Source organism: Carassius carassius, chromosome 7, assembly GCF_963082965.1.
Source record: "Carassius carassius chromosome 7, fCarCar2.1, whole genome shotgun sequence".
Taxonomy (NCBI): domain Eukaryota; kingdom Metazoa; phylum Chordata; class Actinopteri; order Cypriniformes; family Cyprinidae; genus Carassius; species Carassius carassius.
In genome coordinates this window covers 13,195,063-13,218,083 of record NC_081761.1, presented here as the reverse complement: position 1 = coordinate 13,218,083, position 23,021 = coordinate 13,195,063, and the positions used below count along the sequence as shown (strand labels likewise).

The 23,021-nt window shown below is 37.0% G+C and overlaps 1 protein-coding gene across 2 annotated transcripts in view; it reads left to right on the top strand.

The window, feature by feature from the left end:
- Positions 1-23,021, top strand: part of LOC132143569 (dorsal-ventral patterning tolloid-like protein 1) — a 55,624-nt gene that overhangs the window by 25,133 nt on the left and 7,470 nt on the right. For both annotated transcript variants that reach the window (XM_059553916.1, XM_059553915.1), the window contains exons 5-18: positions 318-488; positions 574-691; positions 5,719-5,897; positions 6,345-6,450; positions 6,553-6,677; positions 10,808-10,923; positions 11,124-11,226; positions 11,359-11,475; positions 11,867-12,012; positions 16,066-16,261; positions 16,360-16,485; positions 17,225-17,385; positions 17,510-17,690; positions 20,569-20,694. In XM_059553916.1, coding sequence (XP_059409899.1) covers positions 318-488; positions 574-691; positions 5,719-5,897; positions 6,345-6,450; positions 6,553-6,677; positions 10,808-10,923; positions 11,124-11,226; positions 11,359-11,475; positions 11,867-12,012; positions 16,066-16,261; positions 16,360-16,485; positions 17,225-17,385; positions 17,510-17,690; positions 20,569-20,694 — 1,971 coding nt within the window. The remainder of the gene's footprint in view (positions 1-317; positions 489-573; positions 692-5,718; positions 5,898-6,344; positions 6,451-6,552; positions 6,678-10,807; positions 10,924-11,123; positions 11,227-11,358; positions 11,476-11,866; positions 12,013-16,065; positions 16,262-16,359; positions 16,486-17,224; positions 17,386-17,509; positions 17,691-20,568; positions 20,695-23,021) is intronic.

The following is a 23,021-nucleotide window of genomic DNA, read 5'->3' as shown; positions in this document are numbered from 1 at the left end:
TCAACGAGATTCACTATCATTTGCACAAATGTAAGATTTATTCTGCTAAATTTTGGGAAGAGGTTGTTATTTAATGAATGCAGATTTATATGGTGTTTGCATCCATGTATTCTGATGCAGTTTGAGGAATACAGAACCTGTGTTTGTAAATACCTAATAAATAAATATCACAGTTGGTGATTTTTATTGCACTGTAATCATAACAATAGTTCTGTCATGTGTTGGCAGGATGAATTTCATTGCAGTAAGAGCTTGTGCAAATGTATGTTTAACCTTTAGAGAAAAAACTCTCAAAAAAGGCTCTGTCTATGGTGTAGAGTCGTGGCCAGTGAACGCCAGTAAAGATGTGTCGAGCTCCAAAGCTGGAGGGAAGAGTGTAAACAGCGGCAGAGGTGTGAAGTCTCGAGTGCCACGTGCTGCCACATCCCGAGCTGAGAAGATCTGGCCTGGAGGCGTCATCCCTTATGTCATAGGAGGCAACTTCACTGGTAAGCGGACCTGAGTGTCTGTGTGTTCAATGTCAGTATATGAATGAGTGTGATTTACACAATGATTTCTGTATGTGTTTTTCAGGAAGTCAGAGGGCCATGTTAAAGCAAGCAATGAGACACTGGGAGAAACAGACATGTGTGACATTCATTGAGAAAACTGATGAGGAGAGCTACATTGTCTTCACCTATAGACCCTGCGGGTTTGTGTTTGTGTGTTCTCTATAATTATATAACATTTTAAAAAAGTAATACACACACTGATATATCCATCACAACACTTTTGCTTCTGACACCAAGCTACTCAGTAATGGTGCTTAATGTTGGCATTGGTGTTTACATCCCAAGTAATTTAACTTAGTATCTTCTTGAAACCACTATCTACATTAGGTTTATCAGTTCACATTTATGATATTTGAAAATGGAATCACTGAAATGAAGTCTATTTTCTAAATGCATATTATAAATCTTATTGTGAATGATTATTCGCTGCATGTTTCATTTAAAATGCATGAAACACTTCAAGGTTGGCTACTAGTTCCACTTTGATTCTTTACCTCTGGGCTGTATTAGTAGTTTGCATGTACTGGATGTAAGAAAGGTTGAATGAAATGCTTTGGTCATTAAGGAACACACTCAGATACTCAGCTCTCATGAGTGTGTCCTGTAAAGTGTGTTTAAAACAAAGGTATGTGTGTGTTTGAGACTGAGTCGGCTGAGATGACTACAGTCGACCTGGCTTTCCTTCCTTCCCTGTTACCACGGTGAGCAAACCGCCCATTGTTCTTAGGAATGGAATCCTAACAGTGTGTTAACAAGGAAGAGAGAGAGGGAGAAGGGAAGACGGAAACCGCATAAGTCTAGATAAACATTGTTGGCGATTGTTCGTATCTGAAAACTTGGCTTTTAATTGATTATTTGATCACATATAACTTTGTTTAATATGACACAACGCCTGATAAGAAGGTTTTTAACCACTAATAGAAGTGTTATCAGTCTATGAATGTTATGGAAACTGCAATGAAAAGGAAACTGAGGATGTTAAATATCTCTGTGGTAATGATGCTGATGGAAGGTGAGGTGAAATAATGAGGCAGATCCAGACAGATTACAGAGTAATAGGCAGAATGACCATTGACAGAAGGACAAGGCTAGATTAGAGTGGAGGGGAGAGAGGTAGCGAGAGCATTACATAATCTTATCCATCTCAGTGTGGTCATATCTGTTATAATCAGCAGACGTCATTCAGATATAAACCTGCTGACAGACCAACACGAGCAATGAGTGTTAACCTTCTACTCGACTCTGTGTGCTTTTTAAGTTTTGGCACATAGATTGGGCCCATGTGTGTATGTTTGTATTATGAGAAAGTGTTGACAGGCTTAATGTCTAATTCTTTAGCATTTTAAGTATAAGGATATATGTCACTAGTATTCAATTCATTTCAGTTCAACTCAACTGAATTTATAAATTTTATAATACAAATTAGTGGTCGACCAATTTCGTTTTTTTGACAGACAATGCCGATATGTTGGAAAAGCTAACAGCCGATAAAATTTTTTTTTAAATTAATATTTATTCTGGGAAGTTTGTGTGCACTGGGAATCATATTTTTCAAATGAAACCAGAGTAACACTCATTTTACATACAGCACACAGAGAAAATGACATAAATATGACAGTGGGCAAATGATTTTAGCACAGCATAATTTGAAATCACGAGTTTGAAGCATTAAATTCACACGGGCCAACCATTACACAGAGAACACGTGATCATGCTGGATAAAAATACACACTTCACAAGATCTTACAGCCGGATCAACTAAGTTTGCAAGGTTTGTCAAATTAAATGTTCATTAGTCATTCGAAGATTTGTTTAAATGATATAAATCTGTATTTCCTTAATGCTCATGGCAAATGAGAAAGTATTATAATGTTTGCCTTTCTATTACTAATATAAAAGCAATTGTTATAATACTTTTTGTATACATTAATTCCTTTGTTTAACCATTCTATCTAATTATTAGACAGACTTCTATCAGTATTAGACAAAACTGTTAATGGCGCACTGGTGTCAAAAGTATTGAAATTCATTACTCAAGTAGAAGTATAGATACTAGGGTTTAAAAAGACTTTTGTAGAAGTTGAAGTATCAGTTCAAGCTTTTTACTCAAGTTAAAGTGTAAAAGTACTGGTTTCAAAACTGCTTAAAGTATAAAAGTAAAAGTAATGTAAGGAAAGAAATGCCATTAAGAACAAAAGCTTATGCCGTGCCACAGGGGCCTATTGTGCACTACCCCACCTCCTCAAATAACATTTTTCTAAAGGCCATAGGCCATAATGACTATAATAGTATATTAAAATGTTTGTGTTGAAAAATTTGGGATGCACTAGGCTACCTGTTTCAGCCGCATATATGCCCACTGAAAATGAACGCACTTTAGTACAATGCAAATACATTAAAGAACTAGAGATATGATGACAAGTTGGCTATAAGTATTGTAATGGTGCAAAAATGTAAATGTAAATGTACATCCAAGCTTAGCTGCAGGAATCTGCGAGGGCAATGGACAAGAAAATTGGTGTACCCAGGGCAGGCTTAGTAACAATTACCCTTGTATGGTTGTCTTTATACAATAAACATTAGTGCTGTCAAAATGAATTATTAATCAAACTGATTAATCAAAAAATAATAATGAAAACACTTTTGCGTAAACACGCGTTTAGATCGTTAAAATAGGGCCCTCTGTGTTCATGTGTTTTTACTGCACACTATCATTGTCTATGAAATGAAGGATTAAGGTGTTCTAATCCAAGATATAAATAGTGAGTGAGTGGAATCGAGATTACTGCTTTGTAGGGGTGTAACGATTCATCGATATGGATCGATACATTGATATGATGTCTGACGATATGATGCCTCAATCCCAAGTGTAAAATACCGATATCTGTAATATAAATAGGCACCGTTGTTTTGACACTATCCACATTTTCATATAATGTCCGTCTATGCATTACCGCCAATGTGTGCATTCTCGCTTAAACTCATGTATCAGGACTCGTCCGAAGGTACAAGGTGAGCATAAAAGACGCTCGGGATTGTTTGCGGAACAGTCGAGCGTTCTGTGAGAAGTTTAATGCACACACATCTGAATTGCACGCACGTAAACAGACAGCCACGTCTACACAGCGCAAATACTATATTGAGCACTTTTCAGCTTTTGTATGCATGGGTGAATAAATACAGAAAAAATTACATCAAAATGCGCGTTTTGGCGAATACCCTAGTAAACACAGTAGGTTAAGCTTATGTCTTAACATAAACAATTGAGAAAGAAAAGGCATGTGTATCAGTAACCTATATTAAATATGTGCTTGGTTCTTAAAGTGAAAGCAAACTAATAAAAAAATCTAATGCTGTCAAAGAAAAATACTAGTGCTCACTGCTCCTGACTAAATAACTTTTGTAATATAAAAAATTATTAATCTATATGTAATGAATGCAGTTATTTTACATTTGATCATTACATTTCTGAAGCATTCCTGAAAATGTATTTTAGTCTGAGCTGAAAAACCTGAAAAGCACTGTTTATTGAACTAGTCTTTGTTGTATTGTATTTATTTTCTGCTATTGCCAGTAATTTGGTTATCTGTAGAAAATATTTTTTAACACTGAGCACATAGTAGCAGCCAGAATTGTTTTTCCAATTGTTTATTTTCTTTATTAAAAAAAAAGTGTAGACCTAAAATTTCAGATAAATGTTAATGTTATATATTTTGGTTGCATTTGTGAGTTAAATATGTAGGTAGTTGTTTAAAATAGATGTATAATATCATTATATCAATATATTGATCGAAATACTGTACTCCTGTATTGAATCGAATTATAATTGTATCGTAGAATATCTGCAAATATCGTATCGCTGAGTATGAGAATGAATATCGTATTGTGTCGTGACAAACCATCTGATTTACACCCCTACTGCTTTATTTGTGGGTGTGTTTGAGTGTATGAGACATGCTTAATGGTAGACTAATGAGATTCTATCTGGATTCCTCGAACACTAACTTTACAGGTTTGACCTTACTTTGGCCATGTTTCCACCTTGTATTAAGATTGTGTTCGGATTTCACAGAGGCCCTACACTCCCCACACCTTAAGCACTGACTGCTTGTAAATACATTATAAAAATCTCAATATCAGTTGGGAACAGGACCTTTGGGCCAATGTAAATCTCTGAAATCACAAAATCCTCAAACACTGCACACTAAAACGCTAAACTGTTCTTCGATTGAACAGCTCATTCCATACAGCGTAAGTGCCAACATGCTATTATTATTCAGAAAAACAATAGAGAGAATCAAAATGAACAGCACATCAAATACAGTAACTGATCTGCATATGGAAACATAGCTGAGAGGGCACAAACTTTAGAGTCAGCAGATTTGTGAGGCTGCTGGCAATATTTCTGTTAATAATAATAGGATTTGCGGGCTTGTACAAACACCAGCTAGTGAAAAAATTCACCTTAATGTGCCAAATATTCTCACCTGCTTAATGCAACACACACACAATACAGAGCAGCTTGAATAGCACTTTGCCGGCACAATTGATTATGCATATATTGTAATTATTCTTTCACAATACTGCATCAATACTTTAGACAAATGGTTCTTAACTGATGAGTCATGAAACCTACAAATGGGTCGCAGGTCTATTCTGAGGGTCATGGACAGCAAGGGAAAGAAAATAAACATTTTTTATATGGAAGTTGCCACTAGATGCCCAACTTAAAATCTGGGTTCTTAAGCAAAACCACTGCTTTATACTTTTTTTGGCACTTATTTTGGGACCCACCTGTTTCTTTCTTTTTCCTCTTTGTCTCTCCTGTGTTTCATTGCACTGGCACTCAGAGGTGAACATTGTGTGCTTATTTGTCATTAACGAAACAACACAGCAAGAATCTGAAAGCTAACCCCAAGTCACCCTAATTAACGTTAATCAGCTCTCATCATTTCACACTATCCCCTGTTCACCCCACATTAAACTACATTACCCCAAACAACTAAGCATTAGTTTAGCTCACCTCCTATTCACCCCCCTTATTACAAACATTGACACATCTGTGACATAATCAGAATCTGAGTTATTCAAGAGTAGGGTGAGCCAACAAGATGCTGATATTTCAATAATTACAGACTTTTAAAGTTTTATTTTATTGTTTGTCAAGGTGTTGCTCTTATGTCGGCCGTCGTGGCAATGGTCCCCAGGCAATATCCATTGGGAAGAACTGTGACAAGTTTGGCATTGTCGTTCATGAACTTGGACACGTAATAGGCTTTTGGCACGAGCACACACGACCTGACCGTGACGATCATGTGACCATCATTCGGGACAACATCCAACCAGGTACTGCACGACCCATGACTAAAGTCTTTGCACCCTACCAGGTAACTGCTGGTTCAATATGTCTGCATTCACACAGTTACAGAATATGGACTTGGTTCATAAATGCAGCATTTTAACAAACATTTTTAATAAACAACATTGATAACCAATAAGCAAAATGATTTCTCTAAATTTTCATGACTTAAGAAAAGACGGAAATGATAAAGTTGGAGATATTTTTAATATTCACTCATCATTTTTAATTATTATTTTTGAGCTTTGTACTAGTGTTTAACTAAAATTGTATCAGTTATATTAAGAATTTTCTGAGTTATTGAAATTACCACCCAGGCTGTTGTATGAACAGGAAAAAATTGAGAGTCACACCTGTTCATAAATAAATTCTAAATAGTGGATTTGTAAAGCTAGCCTATCTGTTTTAATATAAATGTATCTGTGCACACTTAGGTCAGGAGTATAACTTCATTAAGATGGAACCAGGGGATGTCAACTCTCTTGGTGAGCCGTATGATTTTGACAGCATCATGCATTATGCCAGAAACACTTTCTCCAGGTAAGACTTCTGTCACACACTAGGAATTTCACACCCATTTATTTAATTCAGAACTTTCTATACAAATATACATGTTCTCCTTTTTTTCTTTCTCTTCTGTAGAGGAATGTTTTTGGACACGATTCTTCCCTCTCGTGATGAGAATGGTGTCAGGCCTGCTATCGGTCAAAGAACTAGACTCAGCAAAGGAGATATATCCCAAGCCAAGAAGCTATACAGATGTCCAGGTAGGAAAACAGTTGTGTGTGAGTGTGTAAGAGAGAGAGAGTGAAAATTTAAATGAAGGAAACCGAGGGTGTTAACTGCAGGAAGATGACCTCACTTTATGTGCAGATAATTGTTTCTAGCCAATATAGAGTCAGCTTGCATGAGATCATTTGTTTTTCTCAGTTTTATGATGCACATCAGCTTCATACAGTGGCACTGTCACCTTACTACAAGAAGATCCCTGGTTTAACCCTCTGGAGTCTAAGGGTATTTTTGCGGCCTGGAGAAGTTTTGTCATGCCCTGACATTTGTGCTTTTTTCAGTTTCTTATACACATCTAAATGGCTAAAGTCTAATCTCACTGTAATCAGCACATACTGGGCTATACTAATATGTGAGCAGCATGTATGTACATGATTGTGTTTTTGAGAAAAAAAAATGTTCTGCGTGGTTAGTGAAAAACTAAAAATGTTAAAACACTTGAATAAGGCAATAAAACTTATACAGAACAATGGTTCCCAGGAATTTTGAGAACCGGAGCTTGTAGCCTAGAATTTTTCTTTCTAAATAATGTGAAAATCATCTTGTTAACTTCACTTACAGAAAACAATATATTGATTTAAATTTTATTATACACTTTTTTTTTGGTAAAAGTCCTATGCAAATAGGTGTCAACTATCATGAATATCATTGTGATTTACACCTGAGAAGACAAAGGCCTGCATAATGAGCTGCATAATGAGCCATTCAGTCAGCTGTGTGTCACTAAGAGGAAGGAGTTACAAGAAAGGATGTGAGGACAAAATAAATCTATATAATTTTGTTTGTAGTTTATTTAGAATATATTTAATTATCCCACAACATAATTTAATATCCACTTGGAAATGCAGTTAAACAGTTTATTAGGAACAATCAAAGCTGACTTTCAGACTGATTTTTTTGCATCATTACTCCAATCACACAATCCTTCAGAAATCCTTTAACAATCTTATTTTCTACAAAAAAACATTTATTGTTATTATTATCATTATCATTATTATTATTATTAATGTTGAAAAGAGCTGAGAATATATATATATTTTTTAGGGGGGATAAATGGAAAGAACAGCATTGTTTGTTACATTTATATTATTTACATCAAGCTTTTGAATTGTATAGTATTGTATATTGTTATTGAAACTTCATAATATTTCACTTGATTATACATTTAGGAATTAGGAATTATACAAATAGGAATCAGGAATTATAGTTTGGAAAAAGTCTTTGGAAAAAGTCAACTAGTAAAATGTTTACACGTTATGTGAAAACTGGTACAAGTATATAAATAAATAAAAAGAGACTTACTCATGTTTATGATCTCTGCTAAATGAAGCACTTCATCCTTTTTTCTGAGGAAATCCAAATCTCAAATCCTCAACCACATCACATCTTTTTGGGGTGAATTATGTCTTATTCCTCTCATCGCGAAGCAAACAGTAAAATAAATGAACTTGAAGAAAAGTCTTTCTGCGTTGTCTTCAGTTGTGTGGGCGTATTCAAGCCGCGCGCTTGAAACATTAGAATCTGAATAGAGCATTCAGCGCGGGGGCATGGTCACATTAGAAGATAATGATGGGAGACGTGAAAAACGGACATCGCGTTGTTTTCATATGGATTACTTTATCACAGAATATTTGTTTTTGGCGGCACTTGTTTAGTTTAAAAGTAGACATGTCAGGCTTTCTATAGATATCTCTTTCATGTCTCTTCATTGAGTATTCACTGAGTTACAGTTCATTTTAATGACGCGTGTCTAAATGAAGATCAGCGCAGACAAAGGCTGCAGACAGCACACCTTGTTTGTTATCTTTATTTTATGAGTGCACAAAGTTCTGTTGTTATTATGGCTGTACGTATACAAAAAAAGTAGACCCTTTACAGATTCGATTGATGTATTGCTCTTATCTGTACGATCAAAACCGAAAGTGTAATTTAAGTTTTTTTCGGGGTTATCAGGAGAAAATGACTCGTGTCGTATACGTCTTAATCGACTCCAGAGGGTTTTAAAACCCAGCTAAGCTAGAAGACCTTCCTGTGTGTAGTTTGCATGTTCTTTCCATGTTGGCAAGGGTTTCCCTGGGTGTTCTGGTTTCTCTCACAATCCAAAGACATTTGGAGTAGGTGCATGGGACACACTAAATTGCAACCCTACATAGGATAAGTGGGTCAGTGGATGGATGCATGTGTTTTTCACTCAGGAAAGAAAAGAGGGACACCCTGACATTTAGGGACAAAGAGCACGATAAGACCCTCTCGCTCTTCTGCCTATGCGTATGTGTGTCCATGTGAGTGGCATATAAATGTGTAATTTTACTGCTGTATTGTTTTGAATTTATGCACTACTAGTGAGGGTGTGTGTGTGTAAATGCGTGACTCATGGCCTACTTCACATACAAAGACAATGCTCTCTCTCTTTCACAATATTCACTGTCTGTGACAACATTTGTAGACTGAAAGCCCACTTTTATTAGACAGTTTGCAAAAGTAGTGTATCCAGCCTTTCCAGACTCTAGACATTTTTTGTGAGGCACAAAAAAGGTCTATTTTTCCCTTCAATGTAGGTGGAGGAAAAATTATCAGAGAAAGACATGAAGACAAAAGGATACTAAAAGTAGTCATTTTTGGTTATGAATGTGTAAATCACCATTAAAGGGATACTCCACCAGAAAATTTAAATTTTGTCATTTATCTCTTACCCCCATGTCTTTCCAAACACGTAAAAGCTGAGTTGGATGAGTTGAACTATGTTGAGTCGGACGCAGGCAGTGTACACTCTTTTGTGTGAGCCACATCACAAGGATACATTTTCTATGTGTATTTATGCTGTTTTTTGAAAGAAAACAACTCATCCTTGTGGCGCGGCTGACACAGAAGAGCATGCGCTGCCTCCAAAATTGCACTATGGCGATGCGGACAGACATAGAAGAGACAAATTGTTGAACAAAGTCGTTATTTTTGTTTTATTCATGTACAAAAAGTATTCTCGTCGCTTCATAACGTTACAGTTGAATTACTGATGGCAGATGGACTATTCTGACGATGCTTTTCATACTTTTCTGGACCTTGACAGTCTAACTTACTTGGCAATCTATGGGACAGTCACAAGCCTCCTGGTTTTCATCCAAAATATATTCAATTGTGTTCCCATGATGAACAAAGCTTTTACGGGTTTGGAACGACATGGAGGTAAGTGATTAATGACAAAATTTTCACTTTGGGGGTGGAGTATCCCTTAAACATTCTTTGTATGGAAAATGCAGTTTGGACATTATGCCCAACATCTGCTTTTATGTTTTGGGAAAAAAATAAAAATTAATTGACGGGTGACATTATAAATTATGTACATAATAATAAAGTAAATGATGACATCATTTTCAATGTAAGTTTTGGAAGCTGCTTTTTTAAGTCCAAAGTTCCTGTCTCTGCTGTTACATACAGGTTGTGTCACAGTTTAGTCTGGAATAGAGGTGACTGTCTCCACCCAAGCCAAAGATAACAGCTTATCTGCTGCACAACTCTGCATCGGATTGTTGTGTGACTTGACTACGTCTTTATATTTCCTTGAAATTGACATCCAAAAGCACCTCCATACGCAATCACTGCCCAATGAGCTGTGATGAAAAACAGAGGCCTCTAAGACAAATGTTTGGCCAACCGCTACATCGCTAATTGGGAGGAACATTTGGCAAATGTTAGCAGATGATTTGGCTACTCTTGAACAGAGAATCTGCTTTCCTATCCTGCACTGTTTGGCTCCTGAGATCTCATTAGAACAGTCAATAGGTCTTTGTTACTTCATTGTGTGTGTGTGTGTATCTGTTTCCTGCACTGCTATTTAGCGGTGGCGCTCCGCCACTGCTAACTATACAGCGCTACGATACAATAATTTTTAGCCGAGTTGTGAACATCTTTCTATTGTGTTGTCTTCCTGGCTCCTGGAAAAAACAAACATATTTCACATCCAGTGTAGTGGGATTCATGAGTGAGTGACCGTTTAGTTGGTACTTTTAATGGATTAGTCAAAAGATACACAAGTTATCAGTTTGAATCAGTATAACGAATCATACACTGAATCTTTAAAGAGTTTACTAACTTTGGATTCTCTATCCAGCATGTGGTGAAACACTGCAGGACTCAGTGGGGAATTTCTCATCTCCAGGATATCCTAATGGATACCCATCATATACACACTGTGTATGGAGGATCTCCGTCACACCTGGGGAGAAGGTAAGGTACTTCTGTGTGTTAAGTGTGTAACTTTACAAAGGTTAATTGTACTGAACTGTTCCACATTCATCTATATCTGCAATTTTTAATCCATTTCTTCCTGTAACTTACTTGACTACGAAGTTTTAGATAAAGAAATGCTGATCTAATGTGTGAAGTTTGATGTAAATGACAGCTACATGTGTTGCTGCCCATTTCAGATAGTGTTAAACTTCACCACTATGGACCTCTACAAGAGCAGCCTGTGCTGGTATGACTATATTGAGGTTCGTGATGGATATTGGAGAAAAGCGCCATTGCTGGGTACATACATGCTGGTGGTCTCATCAGGAATAATATGGAATATAATAATATATATTACCAATGCAATGCATGATTAAAGGGCACTATTATTTATTGTGTTGTGTGTGTGTGTGTGTGTGTGTATTTGTGCAGGTCGCTTCTGTGGTGATAAAATTCCAGAAGTGTTGGTCTCTACCGACAGTCGGATGTGGATTGAATTCCGCAGTAGCAGTAACTGGGTCGGAAAGGGATTCGCAGCAGTCTATGAAGGTGTGTGTTAAGGCTGTCTCAATATCAGATTTTAACTCGCATTTATCATGCCCAAAACATAACATAAGATAAAATGATTGTGTCCATAAAAATTTAAAAAAAAAAAAAACAATTGGCCTATGAATCACACTCAGAATACAAGTGTAGGCATGTAGGGAGAGTTTGTACCCATAGCACCTGTTTTTTTTTTGAAGAATCTTTCTTCTTCATTTTCTGATTTATGATGGGTGTAAACCAGCATAAGCAGTACAATATGGTTTTAATAAATAATATTAAAGTATTATTTTAATAAATAATATTATTTTTAGAAATGCATTGAAAATAGCATAAATATTGCTGTTGAAAGAGTAAAAGTCTAATTCTCTCTCTTTCATTGCTATGTGTCTGGCAGCAATATGTGGAGGGGAGATCAGTAAGGAATTTGGACAGATTCAGTCTCCAAACTATCCAGATGACTACCGTCCATCTAAGGAATGTGTGTGGAGGATCACGGTGTCCGAGGGCTACAGTGTGGGCTTGAGCTTTCAGGTCTTTGAGGTGAGGTTGTCTCCTCTCTTTTGGCTGTATTGTCTTTACAGGTGCATTTTAATAAATTAGAATGTGGTGGAAAAGTTCATTTATTTCATTAATTCAACTCAAATTGTGAAACTTGTGTATTAAATAAATCCAATGCACACAGACTGAAGTAGTTTAAGTCTTTGGTTCTTTTAATTGTGGTGATTTTGGCTCACATTTAACAAAACCCACCAATTCACTATCTCAACAAATTAGAATATGGTGACATGCCAATTAGCTAATCAACTCAAAACACCTGCAAAGGTTTCCTGAGTCTTTAAAATGGTCTCTCAGTTTGGTTCACTTAGGCTACACAATTATGGGGAAGACTGCTGATCTGACAGTTGTCCAGAAGACAATCATTGACACCCTTTACAAGGAGGGTAAGCCACAAACATTCATTGCCAAAGAAGCTGGCTGTTCACAGAGTGCTGTATCTAAGCATGTTAACAGAAAGTTGAGTGGACGGAAAAAATGTGAAAGAAAAAGGTGCACAACCAACTGATAGAACCACAGCCTTATGAGGATTGTCAAGCAAAATCGATTTAAGAATTTGTGTGAACTACACAAGGAATAGACTGAGGCTTGGGACAAGGCATACAGACCTGTCAAGGAATTTGGCTATAGTTGTCATATTCCTCTTGTTAAGCCACCCCTGAACCACAGACAATGTCAGAGACATCTTACCTGGGCTAAGGAGAATAACTGGACTGTTGCCCAGTGGTCCAGAGTCCTCTTTTCAGATGGGATCAAGTTTTGTATTTCATTTGGAAACCAAGGTCCTAGAGTCTGGAGAAGTTCATAGCTCAAGTTGCTTGAAGTCCATTGTTAAGTTTCCACAGTCTGTGATGATTTGGGTGCAATGTCATCTGCTGGTGTTGGTCCATTGTGTTTTTTGAAAACCAAAGTAACTGCACCCGTTTACCAAGAAATTTTGGAGCACTTCATGCTTCCTTTTGCTGAACACTCGAACTGATTTGCTGAAATCAAAAGAGGGATGATAATAGGTGAGCACTAGCCAATGAGATTGCCGTTTGCGCATTAACTCCACCCACTACCGGTAAACCGGCCTTTTTTTTTTAAAGCTGAAGACTTCCATAGGAACGCTGTTATTTTTACAGGAAAATATAAAAAAGAATATTGTTTAAATGTAGCGCGTCAATTCACTCTCTCTCTGTCTGCGTGTGAGTGAGAGAAAGCGACGGCGATTTGTGCTCCTTCACTCTAGAGTTTACGGTACATCAAAAACAGGTGCGCTGGATGATTCAGATGAACTGAGAAATATCACAGATTGCTTGACGGAGAGTGAAACTCTGAAGCCCTCAGTCAGAGAGTGTTCGGTGAGTGAACATATATCTGTGCTAAACTTATACTTAGCCTCAAACTCACACACAATAACTACAAAATGTCATGCCTTTGAAAATTAAAGAGAACAACAGAATGTGCTGCTTTAGCACGTCTTTGTCTCCTTAATCCTTTAATGTGTACGATCACACCGGTGTGACTTTCAGAACTTTCAGTGCGTCACGTCATCAACTGCTGAATTTAAATCCGCTTTCACGCTTTGACTGGTGCAGAGCCAAATCGGACACGCTGAGCGCTTGTCATATTATCATAATTATTCAGTGTTTTCAACCATATAATGCTTATTTTAGATTTCAGATATTTAAAGGGTTAGTTATTAATGACTCACCCTCATGTCGTTCCAAACCCGTAAGACCTCCGTTCATCTTCGGAACACGGTTTAAGATATTTTTGAATTAGTCCGAGAGCTTTCTGTCCCTCCATTGAAAGCGTGTGTACAGTATACTGTCCATGTCCAGAAAAGTAATAAAAACATCTTCAAAGTAGTCCATTTGACATCAGAGGGTCCATTATCTTTTTGAACCAGTCAATCTTTCGTTCGTTATCTGGCTTGGTTCGGTGTTCATCTTCAGTTCTCTCTTCACAACAGTTCAGTCAGTGTACTGTTTGAGTAAATGAATTACTCCGGGATATTGGTTTGTTTTAACTCAGAGGGAGTGTCATCCACATTAAAAAAGTTAACAGCTTAAGTCATTTGTGGATCAATTATTATTGGAGACGCGGACCGTTTCAAACGATTCAGTTCGATTTGGTGAACTGGTTCATGAAGATCCGGTTACATCAAGTGATTCGTTCACGAACCGGGTGTCACTACACTGCAGTGTTTTGAACTCGCTCACAACAGACCCGAAAGAGAAGACAATGCTGAATAAAGTTGTCGTTTTTGTTATTTTTGGACCAAAATGTACAGTATTTTCGATGCTTCAACAAATTCTAACAGACCCTCTGATGTCACATGGACTACTTTGATTATGTTTTTATTACCTTTCTGGACATGGACAGTATACCGTACACACAGTTTCAATGAAGGGACTGAGAGCTCTCGGACTAAATCTAAAATATCTTAAACTGTGTTCTGAAGATAAACGGAGGTCTCAAGGGTTTGGAACGACATGAGGGTGAGTCATTAATGACATAATTTTTCTTTTTGGGTGAACTAATCCTTAAAATACAGTACCAGCAAAAACATACATTTACAGTTCGTAAAATATATGCTGATGTCTGTGGAAACGGCAATAATGATCCTTACAAATATAATCTGACGACATGTTTTTGATATCATATAGAGATTGTGTAGGTAACTAAAGTTTATTTTGCTCTTCTCCCAGTTTACTGGAGACTTACTTTAACGTGCTTCAGGAGGAGAGGATGAATGTGCGTGTTGTAAATCCCACAGCTCAGATTCAGTGTGAACTAACATGGCGGCACCCATCACCTGGTATAGATCAACTAACACGGTCAATATAAATGTGTTTAAACTACCAAATATATATGTTTGGGAACATTTTGAATAAAACAAGAAAAATGAAATAAAAGCGATCCATGTGTCATATAGATCTATTTTGGCTGTGTTGTGTCACATGACAAGCGTCACAATGGAAACAATAAGGCGATACATTCTAAAATAACGGTCGTCTAAAAAAACTCACGCCGGGGTCTCAGCTAGAATATTTTAAACTCACTAGCGAAAGGGTTAAGCATCTTTCTGGCAATACTTGTCTTTTAAAAGGCTTCATTTAGAGTATTTGACGTTTAATGCATCACATAAGTCACTTTGGAATAGTGAGTAGGCCTATGTATCATGAAAAAAAAGTGACTTTACAGTCTGGAAATACTTTAGGATATACCAAGTTATTTCGATGACCCCCTATCACTTTAAGAACTGCTGGTCTACACAGTAGAAAACCCTGTCTAGATTCTGCCCCAGTATGAGTTGTTGAGCTATTCATTAGTTTGCTTGATGAAAAATGATGAAATGTAGTTGCAATAAATGCGTGATGAATCCAGCAGTGGAGGACTATTATTCTGCTGCGTGATACTTGGGAAGAACTGATCTTCGGCTGACCAATCAGCTGAAAGGGCTTTTTAATTCCTGCCCACGTGTAGAAATAAAATATTCAAGCTGTTTATTAATTTTTCTACCCCTGAATGAAATTCTAAAATTTAAGCTGAATTGTTTTCTACTTTCAATATTAGTTCAAAAAATGAATGAATGAATTATACACAAATTATGTTAAATGTTTATGATATACATGCACAAATAGGCACACATCTTTGTTAAGTTGAATTTCATAAAAGACTGCAGGTATGTGAGGCCAAAACACAGGCATGTTTGATTATTTACCTTAAAACGTCAGAATGTTGTTACAAGTCATACCATAAGTATGTATGCAGACCATTGTGTGTGTCACTAGGTCAAAGGTGTTGAATTGTTCAGAGGGAATGAAAACACACTCTCTGCCTTTGTACACATATTCACACTTTCTTTTGCACACATGCAGTCTATAAAGAGCAGGACGTGTACCAGACCCTGAGAGCCTGGCATATAGTATACACAGAGACGCCTGAGATCCTGTTGTTATTGGATTGTTTACTATGCACTAACACCTAAGGTGCCATAGACATGCTAATGCCATTAACACATACTGTACTGTGCCTGTGTTTGTGCAGATCGAGAGGCATGACAGCTGTGCATATGACTACCTAGAAGTTAGAGATGGCCTAACTGAGAACAGCCCTCTGATTGGTCGATTCTGTGGCTATGATAAACCTGAAGATATCCGTTCCACCTCTAATACCCTCTGGATGAAATTTGTCTCTGATGGGACGGTTAATAAAGCAGGCTTTGCTGCAAATTTCTTCAAAGGTACACACACAAAATAACAAAATAGTGCTATCAGAAGCTAACGAGTTGGCTCTTGTGTATTCAACTGATTTTGCCCTGTGTCCGTGTTATTAAATCAGAGGAAGACGAGTGTCTGAAACCAGATAAGGGGGGCTGTGAACAGAGATGTTTTAACACACTAGGAAGCTTCAAATGTGCCTGTGATCCTGGATACGAACTGGCCCCTGACAAGAAGAGCTGTGAAGGTAAAATGTTTGTGTGTGGATCCACTGCACACAGGTGCTTCCGTCTGACCGACTCAAACATGCTCAGTGGATACTCAAGCCAAACTGACTGGTTCAGGAAAACATCTGCAGTCAACAGGAAAACAACAAGAACACACAGCAAGAGTCGACAACTCTTCCCAGAAACCACATGATTTCTGTCATTAATAAAGTATGATGTGTTGTGGTTTTGCTAAAATATAACACAAAAGCCATCAAAAACTGTGCTAAAGTATCTGTTTATTCTAATGTTTATTAGTCTGTATACTGCCAGAGAATCTTACACTTTTGTGTTTTTAAAGCTTTGTTCTCACAAGGGTTTTTATAGTAAACTAAAATAAAAATCATAAAAAATTTTTTTTATCAATCATTACCTAAAATAAAATGTCTTAACTGAAGTCAAATAAAATATTAAAAAGCTAGTTACCAAGGCACCATTTCTTATTTTCATTTAGTTTATTTTGATGTACTAAAATAACTACAACTAAAATGTAATTAAAAATTATTTAACACTACATAGATACATAACCCAATAACTAAACCAACCAAACTAACTAAAATGAAAACAAATAAAGACAAAAACTGATAAAATGACAAAATCAAAATGAAATGCCAAATCCAAAACTAAAATGAAAAGAGAAAATATAAAAATATGAATAAAAACTTTAATAACATTGGCGATACTAAAATAACACTGGTTCTCATTCTTTTTCTCTTTCAGCTGCATGTGGTGGTTTGCTGACTAAGTTGAATGGCACAATTACTACCCCAGGTTGGCCTAAGGAATACCCTCCCAATAAGAACTGTGTGTGGCAAGTAGTGGCTCCCACTCAATACCGCATATCCATGCAGTTTGAAACCTTTGAACTAGAGGGAAATGAGGTGAGAATTTCCAGCTGTGTGTGTGTGGGAGAGTGTGTTATTGTTTGTGTAGGTAGATACATAAACGGACAGACAGAAAGATTGATGTTCATCAGTCTGTTATTTGTATATTTTATTTGTGCAGGTGTGCAAGTATGACTATGTTGAAGTGCGGAGCGGTTTGTCATCTGACTCGAAGCTTCATGGGAAATACTGCGGTACAGAGGTTCCTGAGGTTATCACCTCCCAGTACAACAACATGCGAATCGAGTTCAAATCTGACAACACAGTCTCCAAGAAAGGCTTCAAAGCTCATTTCTTCTCCGGTAAGACCACCGTGTCAGCGCTATTCATTTGAAATGGAGATTTGGACGTCTTTAGCTATGTTTTGACACCTCCACTCAAGCTCGCTTGTATATATGAATTTCATAATGAAAATTTCGAAAGCTTTTCAAACATTTATCGAGATGAAATACCCCCTCTCTTTCTCACGCGACTCAATCAAGAGAAGTTCTGTGGGTTTGGTTAGAAACATTCAGGCTGTGCAAAAGGATTAATCTAAACACTGGAATCTGGACTCAAGCACAGTTATGATTTATTTGGATGTGTGATTGTCACTTGTAAATGTGAAATATAGATGATTTGGTGTAAATAACATCTGGAAGTGTTTGTAAACTGGTTGACTGTGTAATTTGTAAAATGAAAAGTGAACTGAAACTTTAAATGTGTGTGAATCAGGGCGTTCTCTTCCACAGACAGGCCCGCTCACTGCAAAGAGCACCTCTTTATATTTTTGTCCTGCCAGGACGTTGATAATGATGTGCCAGATTTGATTGGCCAGCAGGTCATGTCATGGCATGTTTCAGGTACAGCCTTCTCTCTCCTGACCGATTTTTTGCAATGGATTTGCCCTCACATCTGAGGTGCCTTTAAGAATCCATTATTCTTCTTGGAAACTGGGCTCTGTCTCTGTGGCAACAAATGTCCCATTTGTTGAACTTGCATGATAATACAGTAAGATTGTATAACTTTCTTACAAATGGCTAAATATTATTTGCAACCATTTTTATCCTACACTTAATATGATTCAGTTTTTTGTCTAAAGAGCTCACAAACAAGTAATAAACTTAAGTAATATATATAGAAGATTCATATGACAGTATTATAAATGACATAATACTCATAAGCACTATAGAATCTACAAGAGAAAGGAAAAGAAAAAGATATATTAGTTTGTGTATAAATATATTTTTAATATCTGCTGATAATAGATCAGACATAAATAGTAGTCAATTTCATCAAACAAGCACATCAGTTGTGAACATTTCCTCCCCTGTGCAGTAAATCCCTGTTTTTATTAATTTCACACCCATGAGATCCAGAAGATATGAAAGGCTCAAATTGGTTGGCAAAGGTACAGAGAAAAATAGATTTTTTTATTATTTTGAATTACAGTAGGATTAATATTACTTTCTAAATATAAAGGTGCTTTTGCCCTCATGGCCACACAACCTCTCTCCAAAACCCCATTGTTTCAAAGACATGTCAGTTAAACTAATAACCTTAAACCAGAAGGCACAAGATGCAAACATTTTTCTTAATGGCTATTTTTTTGATGGAAAAATCACATAACATTTTGTGCTTAAGCTGAAGCACAAGCAGGATATGATTCATCTGTTTATATTTGGATCTCCTGGATGTATTTGTACTGCATAAATGAAATGCACAAATGAACATTTAGCACACGGTGAATGAGTAAAGCTGTATCTGGCTGAGAGAAAGAATAAGCTCAACTCTCAATGAGTTATGATAGCGTCACTCTCATTGTCTGGAAGTCCCTGAGGTTGGATTTTTGTTGGCCCAGTGCCGGCAGACTTAGGAGAGGTCCCCAGAGCTCTCCCACACACTCCTAATCTGTATGAGTGTGTACTGAGCCGAATGAGAGCACTGAACTGGAAACAGTGAAAGAGTTGGTTCATTTCTTCTATATGCACAGTAAAGAAAGCAAGATTTTGATACGCTGGACTTTTCTAAAATGTATTTTTATTTTAATTTACATTTTTTGGAGTAGGGTTAATTTTTAAGAGGCACACTTAATTCCTCTTATCACCTCAGCTGTGACATTTTATTATCAAGCACTGATATTTTTTTTTTTAGGAAAAACGGGGTGCTATTCACTGTATCATCTGCACACTAACAGTGGGAAATGTTTAAATACATGCTTTGAAACCAGCATTAATTATGAAAAATGTGTGGTGACCCACAGAGACTTGGGGCTCTTTAGCTCTCTCCATCTGTCATTCATTGGGTTTTTATGAAATATGTTGGTGGATTTGGTGGTTGAAGTGTGATAATTAACTAAACCTGAGACTTCCACGGAAATAACAGCTTTCATGAGGCTTCCTGACTCATGGAACACCGGGGGCGTAGAGATGCGCAAAGGGAAAAAAACAACATAAGGAATCATTGACTGTTTCTGAACTTTCAGCCATTACGTGACGCATTTAATTTACACTTATAAAGCACACAGACTAAATATTCTATCACTTTTTATTAATTACTTAGCGCTTCACCAACAACATACAGTATGATTTTCTCCTGCCTTCTGCCGTCTTTGTTTTAAAAGGGGAAAGGGGGGCACTTGTGCCCAGTGATTTCTTGGTTTATTTGCTTATTTGTTTTTGTGCCCAATTTCCTGAATGAATTATACAAATCAGATAATGGTACATCTATAATAAATGCACCTATGATGAGCCTAATTTACATAAAATGAAGGTGTGCTAGAAAAATGGCTTTATTTAAATTTGATATTGCTCTCCTTCAGTTGATTAACCATGTGGTTAAATTAATTGTGGCTGGTTACAGAAGAAGATGCAGGTTTATATGTTGAAATATCACAGATAAAAAACTGACCTATGAATCTTTTGTCTTTTCTCATTGTTCTTTTCAAGATTTTCTGCCTTCTGTTTTGGATAATGAACTAGGCATGTGTCCTCAGTCACTCACTGTAATGGCTCTTAACAGAAAAATAAATAACAAAATCAGACTCCAGATGTCAGAATTTATCATTACAGTGAAGAACACATTGTTACATCTCTTAACCAGATTTCAAAATGTCTCAATCAAAGGATTTGGTTGGATCTCACATCTTCCTTCTGTTTCAGATTAACTAACAATTCATTGCTGTCTTCACTTTTGTTACAGATAAAGATGAATGTTCAAAGGATAATGGTGGATGCCAGCATGAGTGTATTAACACTATTGGCAGCTATGTGTGCCAGTGCCGCAACGGCTTTATTCTTCATGAGAACAAACATGACTGCAAGGAAGGTATGTACAGGTACTCGTAAAAGAATAATAGTGGCTAGAAAAGGATAAGTGAGGGTAGTCATCTGGCGGTGGTGCTTCTAGCATGTGTAAGCATGTTGATTTATCCTACATTCTGCTGAGGGACAGCAAAACGCAATTTTCTTAGCATTTAAGATGCAGAGTAATGTAATTTTGGCAGGTTTTCTCTTTTTGTCTTTATTTTGTCTTTTAAATCTCAGTTACCAGTAAGATTTAACTACAGAATGTTTTTTTTTTCAATTTCAATCAACCTTAAAGGGTTATCTCACCTGATAATGAAAATTCGTCCATCTTCTAGTCACCCTCGAAGCATCCTAGGTGTATGTGACTTTCTTCTTTCAGAATAATCCAGTCAAAGCTGTATTAAAATTGTCCTTGCTCTTCCAAGCCTTTCAATGGGGGTAGGCAGATGTTTGTTGTCAACAGTTCAGAAGACGTGAAATAAAGTGCTCAAATCTGTAATAAAACGCCCCTCACATGGCTCAAAGGAAACAATTTTTCCTTACTCTAGCAAAGGAAAACCAGTCTCCTTTTGGCTTATTTCGAAATACTTAGTTTTTCTTTACAAATCCTCGTTATGTGCTTCTAATTTGTGACCAGTGTTTTGTTCTTCTGTAAAAAAGTGTTTATTACATTTGAAATCTAGATATTTGTCTTACAAAAATGCATGGATTCACTACAAGGGGGCCTTTATTCACCCCCGGAGCCCTGTGAGGGAAGTTTTATTACAGATTTGCACACTTCATTTCATGTCTTCTGAACTGTTGACAACACCCACTTACCCCCATTGAAAGGCTTGGAAGAGCAAGGACAATTTTCATTACAACTTTGATTGGATTGTTCTGAAAGAAAAAGGTCACATACACCTAAGATGCTTCGAGGGTGAGTAAAAGATGGACAAATTTTAATTCTCGGGTGAACTAACCCTTTAACATTTCAATGTGAACCTATCACAATACAATGCAGGCTTTGAAGAAATTTTGTTATGAAGAATGGGGCAGTTATTGTATAAATAAAACTACATTGGCGCCGATAACAAACCTACAGTGCTCAACAAAGCAAAGTTGATCATTTCACAACCAACGAGGCCGCTTACATAGTGATCTTAAAGGCATAGAAGCAAAAGACAACCCAGTTTATAGAGCCAGAGTGAGGTCAGATAAAACGAAAACTTGAGATAAAACGACTAAACATTTAATCTAATAGTTTTATGATAAAACTTTGTTTGTGGTGTTGATAGTTAGAGCTGCTTTATAAATACAGTTAATGAAGTGACTGAACTTAAAGTGTTAAAGTAAACTGTAAAACAGTTGTCCTCCAGATCTCCGCACATGTTGAAGCATTTAGATGGTCTGTTATAGTTAAACAGTGTCTGCCACTAAACCTTGCCTTTCATACAAGCACTGTCAACCTCCAGTGCAGCTCTGCCTTGCAGGCCTTTTAACATTTTTGTGGGCTTTGGAAACTTTAAAGCAGTGTGTGTGTGTGTGTGTGTGTGTGTGTTTCTCTTTGAAAAGAAAAACAGCTAGACCTAAGGAGAGGAGGATAGAGATATTACTCTTTAAGCTCCAGAGTCAGGGTCAAGAAGTTAAACCAGCGGCATCCTGGAATACACACACACACACACACACACACACACACACACACACACACACACACACACACACACACACACACACACACACACACACACACACACACACACACACACACACACACACCACTCGCTCACTCAGTCTTTACTGTCTCTTCAAGGCCAGCTCACTGATTCTGATATTAAACATCTGGAGTTTCACAAAGCTTCAAAGTCTTAATCCTGCTTCTGTTTTCATTTTCCTTTGTGCATGTGCCTGTGTGTGCGCAAGATGTGTATCTCTTAAAAGTCGCTCAGTAGTAACAATAGACCAGTTTTACTAGTTGCCTGTACAAGTATTACTAGTGTATTTACACAAGAATATCAGTAGTCAAGAGCTGTTTGGCGTATTGTGCTTTTAATGATGGTACTGTAAAATTAATGATTTTAAATTTAGTCCAATGAAACTAAAGAGAGGGGGAGCAACACAGATAGCCTATGGGCTGATATAACACACTTAGAGTATATATAACCTAGAAACACACATACATAACTCTTTTCAAGTCACCTTAAGTATTTACATTCAAACACATACAAACCATTACAATTTGGAGCAGCCATAGTATCTGAGAAACGTGTGCATGTGTGAGTGTGAACACCGAATATACCTTTGTTAACTAATCCACACTGACCTGATTTTAAGAGGGAAGAATAGAGGCTTAACCAGACTTAGTGC